At 39.3% G+C, this 20,105-nt stretch overlaps 1 protein-coding gene across 2 annotated transcripts in view; it reads right to left on the bottom strand.

Annotated features, from left to right (window-relative positions):
- Positions 1-621: 621 nt before the first annotated feature.
- The window catches only part of dip2bb (disco-interacting protein 2 homolog Bb), a 43,619-nt gene continuing 24,135 nt past the window's right edge, over positions 622-20,105 (bottom strand). Inside the window, exons 8-39 of one of the 2 annotated variants that reach the window (XM_032548387.1) lie at positions 19,655-19,852; positions 19,383-19,474; positions 18,578-18,688; positions 18,372-18,495; positions 17,219-17,328; positions 16,973-17,075; positions 16,827-16,891; positions 16,015-16,108; positions 15,813-15,932; positions 15,430-15,544; positions 14,737-14,876; positions 13,649-13,785; positions 13,465-13,545; positions 13,236-13,363; positions 12,652-12,766; positions 12,377-12,578; positions 11,576-11,688; positions 11,285-11,308; positions 10,253-10,333; positions 10,040-10,163; positions 9,820-9,941; positions 8,878-8,989; positions 8,116-8,225; positions 7,859-7,989; positions 7,597-7,765; positions 7,350-7,520; positions 7,003-7,064; positions 5,304-5,361; positions 5,137-5,211; positions 4,862-5,036; positions 4,127-4,250; positions 622-3,903 (exon numbers count right to left, since the gene is read on the bottom strand). In XM_032548387.1, coding sequence (XP_032404278.1) covers positions 3,651-3,903; positions 4,127-4,250; positions 4,862-5,036; positions 5,137-5,211; positions 5,304-5,361; positions 7,003-7,064; positions 7,350-7,520; positions 7,597-7,765; positions 7,859-7,989; positions 8,116-8,225; positions 8,878-8,989; positions 9,820-9,941; positions 10,040-10,163; positions 10,253-10,333; positions 11,285-11,308; positions 11,576-11,688; positions 12,377-12,578; positions 12,652-12,766; positions 13,236-13,363; positions 13,465-13,545; positions 13,649-13,785; positions 14,737-14,876; positions 15,430-15,544; positions 15,813-15,932; positions 16,015-16,108; positions 16,827-16,891; positions 16,973-17,075; positions 17,219-17,328; positions 18,372-18,495; positions 18,578-18,688; positions 19,383-19,474; positions 19,655-19,852 — 3,839 coding nt within the window. In that variant the 3' untranslated portion in view covers positions 622-3,650. The remainder of the gene's footprint in view (positions 3,904-4,126; positions 4,251-4,861; positions 5,037-5,136; positions 5,212-5,303; positions 5,362-7,002; positions 7,065-7,349; positions 7,521-7,596; positions 7,766-7,858; positions 7,990-8,115; positions 8,226-8,877; positions 8,990-9,819; positions 9,942-10,039; positions 10,164-10,252; positions 10,334-11,284; positions 11,309-11,575; positions 11,689-12,376; positions 12,579-12,651; positions 12,767-13,235; positions 13,364-13,464; positions 13,546-13,648; positions 13,786-14,736; positions 14,877-15,429; positions 15,545-15,812; positions 15,933-16,014; positions 16,109-16,826; positions 16,892-16,972; positions 17,076-17,218; positions 17,329-18,371; positions 18,496-18,577; positions 18,689-19,382; positions 19,475-19,654; positions 19,853-20,105) is intronic. The other variant, XM_032548388.1, reaches the window with a different exon arrangement.

Raw genomic sequence — 20,105 nt, 5'->3', positions numbered from 1 at the left:
AAATTGTAGCGGGGAAGTAAGAGTTCACTCAAATTATCATCTCAAAATAAAAGTAATATAATACCGACATGTTTCTTCAGTCTTTCCTTATTCTTAGATATTACCATCTATTTTAAAGTGAAGCTTTTGCCACATTTTTAATGGTTCAGTCAAGTCTTGACTGAATTTTGAACATGATATTTTATGGGGCACAACATCTATTGTTATAACTTTTTGCAGCTTGATTTTCTGGTATTTTGAAATGTTTTGAATTCTTCTTTTATTAAATGCATAGTTTGTTTCTCTTGGATTTGCACTTTTTTGCATACTCTGCATCTGAAAGTACATTTTTACTGGAGCGCACATGTTGTTTTATGCATCATGTAGATTATGAATAAATTAGGATAAAATTTGAAGTTCTTGTCCCTATTTTACAAGGAACTGTATAGGTTTCCAACATGGTATGTGGCTTCAAATTCTTTTTATAATCACTGTGCAGAAATATGGAAAATCTGAACATATAATACAACACAACAGATTAACATTAAAAGAGGCTATTTTCAAATAATGTAAAGTCTTAACATATCAGTACCTGTCATTCTATATGGACTACTATGAGTACAGAAATATCGAGGCACATTGTATGATTAAATGTTTCGGTTTATTCTGCATTACTTATACATTAAGTATAAAACAAAGTACAACAAACCATAATGGTAGAAAGCAAAATGGTAAAGGGTGTATCACTTAATATTTAACATATTGAGTTAAAACACCTCCATAGACAGTGGATTACACCCTCTTGAAGCAAATGTAGATTTCACACAGTAATTAATATACAACATATTTAGAGTGCATACACAAAATATTGACAACTCAGTAGAGATGAATGCAATCTTAAGTACACTACTGGGTAAAACTGATCAGTTTTTCTTAGTCTTTAAAAAATTAGCATCATGTTTATTTTTCCATACTGTGCAAGCTTTGAAATTAAATTGCACCATCATTAGGATTGCATAGTGTAAGAAATCTGAAGTTGGAAAAAAAAGAGTAAGAACCAGAAGAAGCCCTTGTAGACTTCCCAGCAAAGCAGGTAGATGGATTCTGGTTGTCGCTTCAGGTCTCTGATAATTTGCAGAGACTTATTCTTGTCAAATATCCAGTTTATGGATCCCGCTCTTTCATACTTGTTGGATCACCAGGTCCAGTCCTGTTTTACCAGTTTTACTCCCTGAAGTTACAGTTTCATACCTGTTTATCTCTTCTACTATGTCAAAAATAAGATGTACCCCGAGTCAGTCCCTTCGCGGCCGAGTCATGCCAACATTCTGCTGCAGCTATGAAACAAAGGGTTAAAGCTAAGATGAAGTACTGTTGGACCCTATGTTGTTAAAATGGGGCACTGTTTTATGTGAAGCAGGATGTGGCAAAAACTATTAAACAGTGCAAAGTGCATTATTTTGATGTTTGTGATTACTGTTGAGGTTTGCAAATCTCTCCAAAATTGGGCTTGACTTGTTTAAATGGTCAAATGGGGCAACGGCAAAGCCAGAAAAAATTAAGAAGAACTAGAAAAATTCTAGGCTGAAACAAAGGTTTCATCACTGAAACATTGTGCAAGTCATTATATAGTCTTTAAATGATAAAGCACAAGGAAAGCACGTGATTGCTGGTCAAATGTTTACATACTTATCTTGTGTATAAATTTTTGAAATAATTCGATCTCAGCTGTTCTCTTTTTGGGGTTACATGATTATACAAAACAAATGCACAAGTTTGCATTTTTATAGATTTTTCTTGTAAGTTTGTAAAGGACACCAGATCAAATACTGGGGCTGTATGAGTATATATATAAGCCTATCTTATTACTTTGATCCTGTGTAGTTAAGGGAAAGTTCATGCTCTGTTCTGGCTTATTAAGTCATTAAAGATCTTTGTGGTACAATCACTTAACAAACCCCAAATTAACATGATGCTCACACTCACCATGAGTGGATGTAAACTTCTGAACAGAACATTTTGATGAGATGCAGTATTTTTATGCTCATCTCTGTCAGGTGTTTTTTATTTTCCTCTGGATGGCACCTTGCATGTGGCTCAGCCTGCAGCTGCATTCACAAGTGCTTAAATATTCCAGTGACTCGATACAGAAAATAATTTATGACACGTTGACAACTTTCTGCCTGTTACAGTACAAACAACATTGCTTTGAGAATTCAGTTATATACAAAAAGTTGCACAAACACCAACACATAAAAAAAAAAAAGTTTGAGCTTTTGAATGCTGAGAGGAACCTAGTTTGAACTTATTATCGCTCCACAATGTTTTACACAACTGAGAGGTTCATACCTGTTCGGCAGCATGGTGGCCATGGATGTGGGATGAACAGAAGTGGACATAATTTTTTATACTTTTTTTTTCCACAAAGTAACCCGTCTGCCTGAAAACAGTCATATGATTAGTTCTGCAGCCTTCCTTACAGACACTAACGGGGAAAGTTCCTGCATTAACAGTGATAGCCCTCCCAGTAAACATGGATTATTCTGCTCAGAATAACGTGCTCCTGAACCATATGCTCATAATGCCTCATTGTTATAATAAAATAGATCTTTTTTTTTCTTCAAAAAGTGCAACGTTATATCCATACCGATACATAATGATTTAAAGTTATTTATCTTCCCGTCCCATATATAGCTAATATTCCCAAATAAAAGTACTTTTAACTGTTAGATCCTATTTACAGTCTTCTTCCTGCTACTGTTACAGCCTCCCAGCTAAGTTACTTATTCAGAAAGGAGCAGCTGAGAGAGGTGAACAAAACAATTATACATTTATACAAATAAAAATATCTATACAGTGACATACAGTATCGAAAATACAAAGAGACCCTTTTTTTGTTACAGTACAGAGTATGGGCTCTTGTTTTGTTATCATCCCTTTTGGATATTTGTCAGAACTTTTGCTCCACCTGTTAAGGAAGAATCTGAAAGCCATTAATAGCAATTTTATTAAAAGTTAAGATAGGAATGTATGGCTGAAGTTTTGTAAGGCAGGAAATATATCAAAGCAGGAATTATCTATTTGGTTTCGATAAAAGTAGGGGAATAGATTTCTAAGTTTGCACACTGGCTGAGACAGAGGTCTGTCTTCATGGCTTGTCCTCTTACTTATCCACGTTGCTAAGAAATGAAATGAAGGGGCTCAGGACATGCGTTTGTGGGTGAGCTTGCTTGAAAGTTGCACGTACAAAAATACTTCAAGCTGTGTTGAGATTAGTAGCTCTGTGTGGACATGAAGAGGACAGACTTTCACCAAGACAGGACGACAGTTTTTGTTATCAAAATTTACCTGCTGTCTTATTTTGTCATTTCTACACAAAAAAAAGTGCATCAGAGACTTTGCTTTGCTTTTCATCTCACGGTGTACGTTAACTGCCTTGTCTGCATGATTTTATGTTCATAGAAAAAACACAGTGTTCAACCCCAAACACAGACATGCAGTGGTGTAGATATGCTGGTGTCACACATGGCTGCGTGTCTGTACACGTGCTTCATGCTTTTCTGCTCGCCACATACTCACGCCCCCCCCACACACACTCCATCGAGCCCGGTCATTAGCGGGACACTGCAGAAGACGCATCCAGAGATCACACCCGGATGGCCACAAGCCCCTCACATGTTGTACGCAACATAGATGGGATCCAGCTGGTCGGCGAGGAACGAGTCACGCAGGTGCATGCGCTGCTTCTCTCCCCTGGAGTTGATGGGTATGACGCCCGGGTCGACGATCACCACCACGCCCACGATGAGGTGGTGCTCCTCCAGCACCACGTTTGTGATGAGGGGAACGAGGTCCAGCGCGTCCTGCTCCGAGCCGCACAGCTCCGACACCACCACCAGCAGGTTGGTCCATGTAAACACAGCACTGCGAGGGACGAGAGCGAGGAGATTTACGTCAGGGAAGCTTAAAACCCGAAAAAAAGAAAAATGATGACAGAACCCACAGAGAAAGAGAGGTCAAAAGAGAGAGAAAGAGGCACAGGAATAACGTCGAACCACCTGGAATGAGCTGGGATGCTGCCAAAATGTAATTGGAAACACAAATGGGAAGCTTTTTAGGATTAGAAAAGCATCGGCGGCACCCTCACCTCTCAGCTATACTCCGGTGAGCTCGTGACACGGATGTTTCGATGTCAGTAGGGTGGTAGCGTAACCCTCGTAACTCTAGCGTCTCGTCCAGTGAGCCAACCACAAAAAGAGCGTCATGCCGATCTGACACACAAAGAAATGTTTGCAGAGTGCAAAGAAAAATTTTGTTCAGTTACTGTAGGAGTGAACGTATCTCTTTGTAATTATAGGGAATATAGTGTAGTGCCTTGCAAAAGCCTTTCCACAGTCATGAGTTTCTTATCAGCATTTTATGTGGTAGATCAACACAAAGTGGCACACAGAAGCAGAGTGGAAGGAAGAGCATTTTTGTTTGTAAAAAAATTCAAAATTATAGATAATTTTTCTTATGCACTACTTTGTGTTGAATTGTCATAGAAAACCCCCAAAATACTTTAGTTTATATTATTATTTTGCAGCTAATAATGACAGAAAATGTGGAAAAGTTCAAGAGGTGTGAATAAAGTTTGAAAGCTTTGTCAATAACTGTTGATAAGCTTTGTTGTGACGTCTCCATGGAATAATTTGTAAAAATTTATTTAGTCTTTTATGCATTTTAAATACCTAAATCATCTGATTACCTGCTTTTACAAGCCCTGTATATTCAAACATATTTAATTATCCACAAATATTTTCAGCAATAACTTACTAACTCCAATTGTCTAATTTCAGTCTAACTTATTATAAGTTAGTTTGAGTTTGAGCTGCCTCTTTACCTCCACTTGCATCCAGCAGCTCTGTCCTCTTCACGAATCCCAAGTATCCAGTTCTGGCCCACAAAGTGTGCGGGTCTCCAAAGCTGAGCTTGGTGTTGAAGTGGTCGGCCTGAAGACTCTCCTCACCGTAGATGGTGTAGTAACCGCTGGCATTATGAGGGCTGTTCACCCAGACCTGAGGCAGAGAAACAAAAATTGTGTTTGTTCAACCCTGGGGTGCTTTATATTGGTACAAACACGCCGTTGCCTCAAACGAGCAACTTCAGCCACATTACCTCCCCCAGATGAGAATCACCGAGTGGACCTTTCGTCTCTGGGTTCACAATGATCACCCTGACGCCTGGCAGGATCTTAAAGAAATGACAATATATAATCAACATGTTTTTGTGTGAGGATTTAGCAAACTAGTCTATAACAGTGGAGTACATTTTACGTTTCCCACCTTGCCAGACTCCATCAGAGGAAGACTCTGAGGTGCTCCTCTCTCCACCAGCCTCACTCTGAAATACCCAACAACATAAACAGTCAGACACACATTTATAAAATGCTGAGCCTTAAACCTAAAAGGGACACTAAGCAAAAATATCATCAAGCTACGATTGCAGACCACATATTGCACCCTATTTGTCTGCTCAAAAGAAATATAATGCAGGTTAAGTCCACAACCGTGTAAGTGTGAGGGACTGACACAAGCATTGCTGCACCAGATGTCTCGAGAGAATACAGATGTGCAGAACGACCCTTTGTCTTTTATAACCTTGCTTGAGGTGCAAGCTATTTACTGTCTTTTTTATTTTAAACAGTGGATGTCGCTGCTGCTTGTCAAACCTGCCCGCATTCAACAATCGGTAGAAAAAAAGTCTGCAGAGGAAGCCCAGCCCACTGACACTGTAGTGGATTTGTTGTGCAGATGGTGAGTATTTCATTTATTTGACGAGCCAGCAGGGTGGCAGGTTGAAGTGTATTGCGGTGAGCAGGAGTAAATATTATACTATAACAAATTAGGTTTTCTAAGTATTATGTAATAATACATGATTAGTTACCAGTCATTGCTTTTTTTAATGGGTTTAGAGAACTGCATACAAGATATAATGTATCCTAATATAACATTTATTTGTTAATTTAACAAATTGCGGACATGTAAATAATTACAGATTTCTTTTAATGATATGTATAAATAATTATTATTTAATTGTTGCGATCGTGACACTTTTGGCATCAAAAACAGAACAAAATAAAATCGCTCCTTGTGAAGGCAGTTAATTAAAAGTAAAACTGGTTTTATGCTACTAACAAATAATAAATATCAAAAACCTGAAATGAACACCTTGAACTGCACCGAGCTGTAAAGTTGGCTGCGGTGAAGTGGAAAACTGTTCTGTATTCAGACGAATCAGATTTTGAAGTTCCTGCACCCTTTGAACTGACGAGGCGAGGAACCATCTGGCGCATTACCAGAACAAAATGTGAGAATCTAAAAATCGTGATGGTGTTGGACAAGTTCAGACAGATGGTATGAGTAACTCGCCGATCTGTGGAGGCTCCATTAATGCTGCACGATACAGCTTTTACACCAACATATGCTGCCATCCATATCATGTCTTTATCACAGAAGAATATTAAATACTTTGAAGAAACAACATAAAAATCACAATTTGCATCCAGTTTAAGGTGTAGTAAACGACTTAAAGAAAAAAAATGTGGCATGTTTTTAAAACAGAGAACGCATTAAAAGATGAATGAGAATGTCAAGTACATGAGCTCTTATAATAAACAGGAATAGATAAAAATAATCTAAAACCTTTAAAGGATGTTATGAATAAATAACACGGAGTTTATTAGATAAAGAGGTTTTGAGCTGCTACCGTTAACGGCATCAAATTTAAAGATATTTTTAAGAGAAAAACAATCATAAATTTGATCCTTAACATTATTTTTGTATATTTTATTCAAAACTCAGGGTAAATGCATTATGCTCATAACAATGCATAAATAGAATCACAGTTTAAAACTTTTTGCGAAAAGAAGTTACATTTCTAACTTATTTTATATTGCCAAAGCTCAGTTTTGATGCTTAAAAGCTTTGAGTGGTTTATTTAATCACGCTGTTTTAGTTAAAAATGAACCTCCTGTGCTCCTACCTATCATGACGTAAAGACTTCATGTCCACATACACCGTGCAGGGATCAGGGCCTGTGGTTCCCTTTGGCATGCAAAAAAGGTCAGACAGGTTCACATTTTTAATGTTGAAAATCCATACTGAATTGTTTCACTGCACATATAAAAGTTTGCAAAAAAAATATACATAAAGAAACTGGCAGACAACTGGCTTGAGCCAAAGGGACAGTGCCAAGCCATCCTGGGTTAGCATATTTTAAACAATGAAAATACAAATATTACAAATCCTGGTTTCTCTTTATTACAATTTCAGGCCAGAGAAAGTATGTAAATCAAACTAAGACAGAACAAGTGCTGATGTTTGGTTTACCTGCAGGCAGATAGCAAGGTTAACTCTGGAGCCAAAAGCAGTGCTGACAGCCCTGGACGACAGACCCACGTCCTTAAACAGCTTGGAGAAGGACTGTGAGAGGGTGAGACGAGGACGCTCCTCTGCTATCACAACGCAGCTCCGCACACACGACAGGTTCACCCCGCGGGCCTTAAGCACAACCAGACACAACAATCATATCCAAGCTTGTTTGCCACAAACCCTGATTGTGTGTGTAGGCCCTCACCTTCAGTAAGTCAGTCTGCGTGCCCAGTCCTTTAGTGCACAGCTCCATAACGGAGTAGGAGCAGAATGTGTCCCGAATGCGGTACTGACTGAGCGTGCTCAGCCACAGAGACACACTGCTTTCCAGCTCAAAGGGAGGGATAAGGATTGACTGGTGGCCAGAATAAACACTGAAGGTTAAAGTAAAAAAAAAAATGATGAAGATCTGAGGAAAACCAGTGCAGACACAAAGATAACGTAAAGAAAGTGATGGCTTACTGCACCTTGCAAGGCACCACAAGACGAAGCCCAGACCACAGTAAGGATCCAGACAGATGGCAATTTGGCGAGAAGAGTAAAGCTCACACTGAAGCTTTATGGAGCGACAAAGGGCACTGACTGCTGCATGAGAGATCTGTGATGAATGCACAGAAAAGGTTTTTACTATTGTAATTTTCTGGTTTCTTTTCAATATATAATCTGACTGCTATATTTTAGAAATGAATTTTATTAGAGACATGCAAGAAGCAGGATCTCTCACCTTGACGCCAGTGAGCATGCCTGTAGTGGAGACGCTGAAGTCCAGATAAGCGATCATCTCTGCTGTGGGAGGTTTGTAGATCTGTGGAGGGCGTCGGCGAGGGAGGTCATCTGCAAACGAGAACAGAGCAACGCTTTTAAAAAAAAAAGAAAATACCTGTAGAACAGTAAGAAATAAATACAAAATAATGTTTTGTTAAATAACATTTTATGGGTATGTATCTCTTATAACTCATCTTCAGAGAATCATTTTGTACAACCAAGCTTGAAGGTGACATGTTTCAGAAGGCTCTCCTAAATCTGAGTTTCTATTATTTTTTGTGTATCTCCTCCATCTATTGAAACCTCTAGTCTTATGTTTCAGATGGTGGCTTACAGTGAGCCAGGTTCTGCTGGAAGTTTCTTCCTGTTAAAAGGGGAGTTTTCCTCCCCACTGTCGCTACATGCATGATTAATAAGAGGGATTACTGTAAAGTCAACCACACAATGTGAGCGACTGTCTGCTGTTGCAACATTCCTATCCAGGAGGAGTGGATGCTTTAAGTCAATGAAATCTGCTGGGTTTCAGTACACAGAAAATGTCTCTAACCAATTCTAATAATGAACTGAACTTTACTGGATTGTTTGTTAACTCGGATCAATTTGAATATACAGTAAGTATGATTGGATGGAACTGACCTTTTTCTTTCTCATGTGCCTTGAGATGACATGTCATGAATTGTCCCTAAATGTTTAAATTGAACTGAATCAGTGGGTTTATTACCCGTATCAATGATGGTTGGCCAGGTTTTGATGTTAACAGATGCTGCAGCCTCTTTGGAACGCAGGATCCTCATGAGGTTCTGCGTGGTGAGGATGCACGCAGCTTTGCTGACCTGGCAACAAAACATAGAAATGATTCATAAGGAAAGCAGAAGCTGCTGCAAAATTTAAACGAGGAACAAACACCCACACACCCAATCATGCAACATGATCGCACTTTCTGATGTTGAATTGTTCAGCTGATGTTGCTAATGATTTAGACTTGTTTTGTAAACAAAATGTATGTTCATCAGGTCACTCAACTGTTAAACATGAAGAATATCAATGATCTCAACGTGAGTTAAAACAGCCAGTAGCTGTACCACTTGAACTGAACCACAATTTTCTTTTTTTTTTTTACATTAAAACCACAAAGACCAATTTTACCAAGCTATAGTGTTTAAAACCAACACAAAATATGACATATTTGTCACTTAGAAAGAATGTTTTTTGCGATTTAAAATATGAATAAAGACATGTTCAGCTCAAGAGCAACTATTGCCTTCAGAAATCAACTAAAACAGAGTCCAGCTGGATGTAGTTTAATTTTAGTATTAATCCAGCTGTTCTGAGAAGGCCTCAGAGGTTTGTTAGCGAATATTAACGATCAAACAGTATCATGACGACCAAGGAACACAGCAGACAGGTCAGGGGGCAAGTTATGGAGAAGTTTAAAGCAGGGTTTGGTTCAAACACAACAGGCCAAACTTTGGAAATTGTGGAGAATTTGTCGACAGTACAGGCATTATTAATGCCCTCTGGGGTATGAATGCTTTTCTTTTTGCAAAGTATTGCAAATATCCAAATAAATTAAATATCTCCAAGTTTCTGATTATATCTCAACATAAATGTTAGCATGATTATTTAAAAGGAACGTGATGAAAACATTTTTAAACAGGCATACATCAATGATCATCCGAACAGTCGGCAGAGTGGCTGCCAGGTTCTGCGGGTGCGGAGGCCTGACGTTGACCGGAACACAGCCAGCGTAGAGACAGCCGTAGAAGGCCACGATCAAATCGATCCCTGGGGAAAACATGGAGGACGACCGCAGTGTTATAAAAAATTTAAATAATTTAAGTCTCGTAATAAGTAATCTTTAGACAGAGTCAGAGGCAACTTGCCAGGAGGATAGAGCAGCACCACATTCTCCCCGGTGTTGATGCTGCTTTTCTCACAAAGGGCAGCTGCTATCTTCTCTGCTCTCTTGTGAAGCTGAACGCAGGTCGCTGTCCCAACTGTCACACCCTAAAGGACAAAAAAAGAGGAGATAAAGGCACATAATGTAGCAATGCAGAAATCGGTGTTGGAAAAACCAGATAGGAGTAACTTTGTACCTTTGCATTAAGGAGAACATAGAGAACATGGTCTGCGTCAGTCTGGGCCCTCCATTGAAGAGCTTCAGTCAAATACTGATGCTGTAATTTGGTGAGAAAACTAATGAACAACAGCACATCTATAGAAGCGCAAACAATTACACAGGGCAAATTCTGATGGGAGAAAAATAAAAGTTGTGCATAGAGGCTGCATAGCTCAGTGACAACAATCCAACATAAACATAAACATCCAACATAATGTATAACTCTCACTTTGAGTCAGAGGTGGGTAGAAAACCCAAAAATTGTACTCAAGTAAGAACAGGACCACTTCAAAATATTTTACTCAACTAAGAGTAAAACATATCCTCCGAGAAATTACTCAAGCAAGAGTAAAAAAATATTTGGTAAAGAGATTACTCAAGTGTTAAGTAACTGATGAAAACATCATTCATTTAATATTAAAAAAATACATCAAACAGATCAAAATATAAGGTTGTATGAAAAAAGTTTGTGTTTTAAGGAACTAAATGAAAAATAATTCATATAAACAACATAATTACAAAAAACAAAATCAGATGAAAGAAAATTTTTCCAAATCAATTTCATTCAATATAAAACTTATGTTTTGTGTCTTTTCCAGACAAAAACGGAAAGTGTGTGTATGGATCTGCTTAGATTTTAGTTTAAAAAAGTTTGTTCTCCATTCAGTGAAGAACAATAGGTAGAGTATTCAGAGATTTTACTGATGTAAGAGTAGTAATACTTCATAATAAAATTATTCAAGTAAAAATAAAAAGTCCAGCAGAGTAAAAGTTCTCCTAAAAGTATTTTTTTCCCCCAAAAGTTACTCACGTAAATGCATCTAGCTACTACCCAACTCTGCTCTGAGTCAACACAGCTCTTATAACAACTTGGGTGTGAGAGGTAGTGAACATCAGAGGATGCATATCTTATAAAAATCAAACAAGCATGCACCACTGCACAGGTTAACACATGACCAGAATAAACACAGGTGTGGGGAATCATGCCAGCGAGGACTGCAGTTCTTACCATCACAGTGGGCCACATACAGAGCTACATCCAAAACAAACAAAAGAAAACACAGAGCAGAAGGAAAGAAGAATCCAGATTTTTTCTGTAAAACAAGTCTTTGAATCTATTGTAGCAGTGGATAGTATCCAATCATCACTTTTATAACTAACACCAATATTGAGTATCAAATGTATCTGCGTGTTCATCATTCCTGAAGCTTATGTAGAGGCAGATGCTGTTAGTAATTTAATAGATTAGGATCAAGCGTTTGGTTGGACATGTGGATTAAAGTCCTTCAGGACAAACTACCTTTCGGACCAGATCCTGGTCTTCGATCATGCCGAGATCCCTCCCTACAGCCTGAGCGATCCGCTTCCCCGCCACCAGGTTCCCCACCATGACGGATGCAGGACCGACACCGACTACGAAAGAGGAAAACATCGTTGAGCATCGAAAACCCAACAGATCTAACATGAAAAGATTTTTTAAAATCACAGTTAACTATGATTGTGGAACAAAATGCAGTTCTTGTTTTAATGTAGCAGGAGAGTTACACAAATAGATGCAAATGTCAATATAGAGGAAACGAAAATCCTATCAATATTGCTACAAATCAAGTACTAAACAATAACATCTTAATGATTCAGGAGAAACAGAAGCCAACCGGCACCTTACAACCAAGTACCATAAAGGTTTTTTATTGACATGTGAGTACAATATACAGCTTAATTTACTTTTCATACCACCACAGTTACTGTAACAGGATTTACATCTAACAAACAAAATAAAGGCAAAACCAAAAAAAATATATATTTCAACTCAAATTTACACACATTAGCACTTTATGATTACAATATATAAAGAACCAGATAATTATTGACCATAATGTGCATTTATACCTTTTTTATTGTTATTTTTCACATGTTTTTATTGTTGTATTTAAGCTGATCCTAATCTTTGTGTACTTAAGTTTTGTGTATATTATTTTTATTATTTTTTTTGGCCACTATCTGTTGTCAAATTTAGTTAACAAAAAGTAGCACAACAGATTAACGTGCAGTACGTAGACAGACAATAATAATGACTGAGTACTTCTTATGGCAGACTCACCCGGCTGCTTCTGGCGGGGCTTCGGCAGGTTGGTGACACAAGTATGGGGGCACATCAGGATGTTGCAGGGGTGCAAGTTCCCATCCAAGAAGAACTGCTTGGTGTCGGAGATGTGGATACCGCCGAGGGGTGTTTTGGGCAAGGTGTTGGCCGAGACCAGAGCCAGACAGTAAAGGCCAACCTGGTGGATGCTGTCGATTGCCTGGAGGGGAAGCCAGGAAACCAGGTCAAATGTTGGTTGTTTGAAAACATTAATTAAGAAGTTTCTTGCTTACCTGAAGTACTCTGCTCATCCACTGGAAGCTGTCCTCCTCGCTGGCGTCTGGCCTTTGTTCTGCGACAATTACGACCCTCTCATCATAGAACACGGTGACTGAAAACACCGCGATCCTGACATAGAAATAGAAACAGGAGCAAATAGTGAAGACTTTTCAGAGAATACAGAAACAGTTTGACAGCCTAGTGAAAATAGAAGGACTATAGCAAAAGTATCTATATCCCTTTAGCAACTTACATAAATAAACCAACATAAAGTAGTTCAGAAGACAATATATCATTGACTGCACCATTGCACTGGATTTTATTCAGGGGAATGAAGACAAACAGGTCAGACTTATCAGATTTATTCTCCATTTTTTATCACGCATTATATTTCTAAACTTCACAATTACACAATACTTTACATTCATTCCCAGTAAAAAGTTTGTGGTTATGAAGTGAAGAGACATGAAAAAGTTTGCAACGAACTGAACTGTTCAACTGCATTTTTCTACATGCTATGTTTGCTTTCAACCACTAGATGTCAGTAGTGATAAAGAGAGAAATCAACAGTCACACATTGTGAAACATGCATGTCTACCTTCCACGGTACACCGTCTTAACCGGCTCCACAGCCAGAGCGGTGGCCACCAGGTCGTCAGCGTTGTGCCTACGGCTGCTCACCATCAGTAAGCCTTCTATCTTCCCCACAACAAAGATCAAACTGCCCTGTGAAGGTGGGAGGAGGGGCCAAAAGCTGAGTCAGTATCCTGCATGTTGAGGGAGCCAGGTTTCACACAACTAGAGATGATATAATGAGTTGTACTTACTGGGCCAACAAACCCCAGGAGTCCTGACCGCACAAATGGAATCTCTCCAATAGGAACTCCATTAGCATTAACCGGTATCACCTGAGCAAATTACAGAGAGAAAGCCACATTAAACAGCTCCCCTCTCCTTTCCTGTCAGCACACACACAGCAGGCTGTTGGATCATCTCCCACCTCACACATACCTCAAAAGTGTTTTTGGTGAGTCCAGGCAGGCCGTAGTACATCGTGCCTCCAGCACGGGAGTTGATTATTATCTCTCCTATCTCATCGGTTTTACACAACTGAGGAGGCCCGTCTGGCCTAACTATACACATCAGAGCTGAAAGTACAAAAGAGGAAACCATGAAATAACTGGAATGCCTTAAACAATGACACTGAACATGCTGGCTATAATCCTGATGCCTTTCTGTCAGGGACATCAGCTAAAAATGTCAGCTAAATCTATGTCTTCTGCAGTTAAGTATGGGATTTGTTTGACTGTACTAACATGACATGTCAGATGACTTGTTCCAAATTGATAGAGTTACAAAAGCAGCAGAACCAACTGCATGTGAGTAAAAGCTGTTGAGATAGTTTCTAAAACCTGGAATAAGTGAGAACCTGCTTAGTTTAGCTGCTGTGTGTTGTTACCATCCAGAAAACTTAAAAGTTCTACAAAAATATGAACATGTACTATCTCTCTAGCATCATGTACCAACTCACTGGACTGTGTGTCTCAAAAATAGTTCATGTAAAGTTTTAAAAAGCAGAAATGATTCAGTTCAGTTTGCATTGAGATTTTAAAACTAAGTGTGAGATCTGCTGATGAGCTGAAAAGCTGAGCATTGCTGTTGTGTATCCAGTAAGTGTTCACTGGTAATATCTCAGGCTGTACATACAGGCTTTTTGGTCTCATTTTGTTCCCACTTCCCACTGTGGGTTTGTAAAACATTAGAGTCTACGATACTGTTCTTTTAAATGATCTATTGGAACCAGCTGGTTAATGCCTGTTTTGTTTTGTTTGGATTCATGAGCTGGAAAAGTGATTTGTTGCAACCAAACATAAAAATGTATGACTGATGTCTCATTGTGATGACTAACTATTATTTTCATGCAGTGGCTTTCCAGACGGCACCCTCTGACAGGCTAAAGCATGATGGTACTTTTATGTGTTTATATTCCAGTAAATTTCGATGTGGCTTTGTTGCAGCTACCTCTAAAATCTGAATCCACATGACATTTATTTTTCTTGCTTTTCACATGACTAATGCCTGCTTCCCTCTGTCCTCACCCCCAGGCATGACGTGTCCTACATCTTGTACGGTCAAGGCGGAGTTCTTGTCCTCGGTGTTGACCCGGATGACCCCATAACTCAGGCCGCCCATGGAAAGGATGGCCCGTGCGGGGAGAGGTGCACCTGGGACGCCCGGCCTAAAGAAAGCAAAAATTCAATTAAATATTTGCAATTACATCCATCTCATCTCTTTGGATACCACTTTTAGTATCAGCCAATGTACAAGTGTGCATTTTCATTAAAGTAGCAGTTCCAGAAAAACTGATTGAGGTTGTGGTGTCTTTCAGCCCAAGTTGGGGTCGTTGCATAGATGTATTATGTTGCTTTGTGGCTATGGCGGTAAACAAATGGATTATTCACACTCTTGACCCTTACTGCAGCAGCTACCATTATAATTCATAATCTGAAATCTCTTTTTTAAAATATTCCTCCTTTTATGTTTACGTCTGCTCTCATTAATTGGATGATAAATCTAGTTAGATTTTAGAAAAGCAGACATATAAGCTGAACTACAACAGTCTGCAGAGAATGGAGAAAACTAAAAGCATTTTATGTCCTCAGTTGTAGTGTCCAGGCTTAGTGAGCTTGGTTAAAATTAAGATAAGGCAATGTATCTATCTTGTTCAGGTTCTTTTTTTCCATTCTGAAGTCCACAAAAACAACGTTAAGAACAAAGGAACAGTGAGGTACCTGCGGATAGCTACTGTCATGGCCTCAGGGGAGGCGGCACAGGGGCAGATAACTTCAGGCTTTAACCCATGTGACTGAAACAGATTCAAGAAGGCATCACAGGAAGAGACAGACCCTGGAAAAGAGCAGATAGGAAATGTTACATCAGATCCATTTGGGTTTGAAACAAGGCATGTTCAAAGATTTTGATTTCAAAATGCCACATTTTGCTAAAAAAGAATTTGTAGTAGGTTTTTGGTCAATTTTAAAGCACAAACATAAATGGAAACAAATATTTTTCCAAATTATTTTTTTCCCATTTTTATGCAGATGTGGAAAAAACTTAAAATAAACTCCAGACTTTGTCAGACATGCTTAGAACCAGGAGTTTCAGATTTACTCACAGGGGTTAGCACCATCAGCAACAATGAGCATTCGTAGTGAAGCCAGGCTGATATCTCTCTGGTCCCGATGAGCCATCATGGCCCAGTGCAGATCACGGCACTTTACCAAAGCTACACGAGCTGCAGAGCAGGAAGACAAACTCACCAAGTCACACAGGATTTTAAACAACAAGGCTCAAAGCAAAAGACTGACATCATTTACCTTTATTCATGTGGACCCTCTGCACCCAGGAGAGAGGACAAGCTTTCATTACGGCGTAGGGAACACTGATGGTGTGTATCCTGTTCATTACAGCCTGGGACAAACCCCCCGCCCCAGAAAAACAGAGTAACATTTAGCTGGAGGCAACCTACAAGGCAGCATTCTTACATTTTGATGTTTCAACGGTTATAATTGTCAGCTGTTAAAATGTTATAATCAGATTGATTGCTTAATTTATTACTTTCCTTTTGTGTTTTATCATCTTTTCCAGATGTTTCTTGATCTGAAGAAAGGGAAGCTGAACTTTCACTGATCATAATCTAACTTTAACAATAGGTTTTCTATTAGTTATCTGTTCTTGATGAATCTTATTCCTAAGAGTAGCTTTAGTTTTGTAAAAAAAAATCTTTATAGTTATTCTGCTATAGGCTAATGCTGCTGGATGCACTGACCACGTCCCGTCTCTCAAATACTTGCCCCATCAATTCTCCAATTCTGCATTACTTGCAATTAATCCTGCTATCGCTCATAGAAAATACTCCTGACCTAGTGATTCTGCCTAGCTGTGTTTTTTTTACTATAAGGAGTCATTGATGGAGATAATAATGCCATTAACTTTGTCTACTCTCTTTGTTTTGTTTAGGGTTTTTTTCCCTGAAGAAATATCCCTGGTTTAATGCTTCTGTGTTTCTTTCTTCAATAAAGCCAAGAACAGTGACAGTGACTCTTCTGTAAGGGGCTCCAGATGTTTTTAGAAGAGTTACTTCACTTAAACTTGCATTGCATGAATTTATTCAGAGGGAAATACTCACAGTGAGAACACCGTGCCATAAGCCCATGTCCTTTTTGAAGTCCAGGACATTCACTAAAGTTTCCCCTTTAAACAGAAACATAAAGAAGGTTGTAACATTTTGCCGTTCGATGTGTTGTATGACGCCATCACCAATAATCCACTCACCCTCGCAGTAGTTGCAGGCCTGGGTCAGCGCTTGACAGTGGGTCAGCATGGCCACTTTAGAGACGGCCACCCCAACCACTGTGCCCTCTTTACTGGCCTTGTACTACACACAGAGGGAGCAAAATGTGACCAGAAAGGTGTAAACATGTCCTTAAACACGCTGAAATGAATTATCAATAGGATTAGATGGATCATTCAGGCTAAAATCAGAATCAGGAGGGGAGTCAGTGAGCCCAGCTCTGTTACCTCGATGTATGCAGGATCAGTGTTAGCTGTGGGGATGTGCGGCTGCCAGTCTTTGGATGGCTTGGTCAGGTATTTAGAGTCTGTTATCACCCACTTCATTCGAGGCCAACCTGGCAAAGAGTATCATCAGGAAACTGTAAGTTAAACATTTAGATTAAAATAATTTAGAGATTTCACTAGAAAGGCACCGTCCATTTTATTTCCAAGCAGTTTAAAGCAGGAACCACCAAGACTAAGGTACTACTGTTTTATTAAGTACGAGATAAGTAGGAGAGTTGACTAGAACATAATAAAAACATGCTTCAGGCTTGATTATTTAGAGATTGACAGTTCTGTTCAAGAAATCCTAAAAATGTAACATTTAAAATCACGTATTAGTTTTTATTAGGAGAGTAACAGTGATAATGTGACGCCTGAAGCCTCTCTCACTCTTTAATTGATTTAGCTGAGACAGAAACACGCCAGTCAAGTCGGATAAAACTGAAGAGTTGTTGCTTCAGGGGAGATCGTTATTTATTCGCTGACAAGACACTTCAATATCTGTGGGAAAAAGTAACACCAACAAAACCCTCATTTCAATCTGCATGGCCCATACAATGCAGCTCACCTCCATAAAGAAGTGCTTTGAGGTTCTCTGGACCAAAATACAGAACATTTAACATTTTTTACCACACAAAACCAAGATAGAGCATTACTGAACTGCCTGGACTTATTCTAAGTATATCCCTAACATTACTCTGCCCCTGCTAGTTCACTCGTCTTTCTAACTTGGTTCAAATGAGAATCTGCTTTAATCAAACAAACCATTAAACTGTTGTATATTCCTGTGTTTCTCAGACAGATTGTTCATCAGAAGGCAAGTAATTCTGCCTGCACCACTTTAAAAAAATGCTAAAACTACGTAGTTTCTTTCATTTCGTTATTCAAGACTGCCCTAAATTATATGCACTGCAAATTGGATGCCATAGTGTATTAGAGATTCATTTTAGGTAACAAAGTTTGGACCATTTGGCATTCAGTTTAATGGAGAGATGCTGAAAATACGTTATTGGTCCTTTGATTGTTAAAACTCGTTGTTTTTAGGCACATCTTCTAATAAATGCATCATATTCTTCTCTGACATATCTCTGCGCACTCCAGGCACCTTTCATACCTTTGAATTGCAGTATTTCACCAGTGGGGGTCTTTGGCAGACCTTTCAGGCAGATCTCGCTTGTCAGAGCCAGACCGACTCCACAGCTGCCGAGCAGGAAGCCCACCTGGCTGATACCTGCATCCTAAAAACACAGTGTGTAGTTAATCACAAAATATATCAAAATATGCCTCTAAATGAGCCTGTTGCTGTGAACGGTTTCATACCTTGCGAGACAGCGGTACCTCAATAGGTACAGGTATGACTTCAGCCAGGAGGCAGCCATAGAAGGCCACCCAGAACATTCCTGGGTCGCTGTTTGGATACACCAGCGCCACCTACCGAGACAGTAACTTTCTCTTTAGGATTGCTTTATGTCTCGACTTCTATTGATTATGCAAAACTCTGTGGGGTCCCTTAAGAAATTATTCTCATCCTTAATTTTGTTTTACAGAGAAACAAAAAGTGGGGAGCAACTTGAAGCAATATCTGTGTCTAATGACTTTGTCCTGTCAACAGATCCTATGGTACCACCTGCAATCTCTGTATTTTCCCTCAGATTTAATTTATACCAGTGGACTCTAATTAAGGGACATTTGTAGACAATTGCTATCACTGGATTTTACTTTGGCATCAGAGAAAATGGGACTAAATGCAAATGAAATATAAAGGTATTAAATTTTAATACTTTTTTTCCTTCAACTTTACAGTCATACACTTCCTTTTTGTTAGTTTGTCACATAAATTCCCAATAAATTGCAAGAAAAACTGTGTTTTTATGTTGAAATACTAAAAAGTGTAAGAGGTTTGAACAGTGTCACAAGGCACAATAAATCACACCTTCTAGCAAGTGGAAATATGATAAGTACATTTTCCTGTTACTTGTAACTAGATTTTAAGGATGTGGCTTGTTGGTAAAATGGTACTGAATCTTCACAGTTAATGTTGGAGGTTTTTAAAAAAAATGTCTGCAGCAGATTTTCCTTCCTGTCCTAATAATCCTCTTCTGTATCTGTGTGCCTGCTGCCTCACTTTGTCTCCAGGTTTGAGGATTTGCTCGTTCTTGGTGCCCAGCTTGTTTAGGAGTGTGTACGCCAGCTTCACACTGCGACTCCACAGCTTCCCTAACACACAGAAGGTGGGGAGGAGGCAACATGTTACCACGGCCAAAGCAACCTCATGTCACGGATAAAACACATTTTTACATTTTCAGTAAGACTTTCAGGCAGATTTTTTTTTTTAAAAACACCGTCTTGACCAAAAACCTTAAGTTCTTGGTCATACACTTGAATCTTGCGTCTCACCATAAGTCAGGGTATAGAGAGGTTTGCCCGTGATGTCCAGAGCAGTGAGAGCGGGGCTCTTTCCCTGAGTGGCCCCCCAGCGAGCTAACGCTGCCTGCAGGGCTGGTGGCCAGTTGCTGACCACTCCCAGAGGCTCCCCTTTCACCGGGATGATCTGACGGCCCTCCGGCCTGGGAGTGTTGGGGTCCGGCTGGGGCACTGTGATGAGCAGAGACCACAGATGGTTTTTGGGTAGGTTACAGATGGATAACTCTCTTTACTAGGACGTCAAAGTCAAGCCAAATGCATTCATTACAGCTCGCAGATACTGTCCCTACTGTACACCCATAATCTTCTTTATTCATGCAGAGACAGGATACATGTGTTGTCATCAGACATGCACCGCTCTGAAGCTACATCTACTAAGTAAAGGAAAACAAAATAAGGACTTTATGTGCAGACCAGAAATAAG

The sequence above is a fragment of the Xiphophorus hellerii genome, chromosome 20 (assembly GCF_003331165.1).
Source record: "Xiphophorus hellerii strain 12219 chromosome 20, Xiphophorus_hellerii-4.1, whole genome shotgun sequence".
Lineage (NCBI taxonomy): Eukaryota > Metazoa > Chordata > Actinopteri > Cyprinodontiformes > Poeciliidae > Xiphophorus > Xiphophorus hellerii.
Note: the sequence above shows the minus strand (reverse complement) of the source record. Positions and strands in the feature narration are given on the sequence as shown.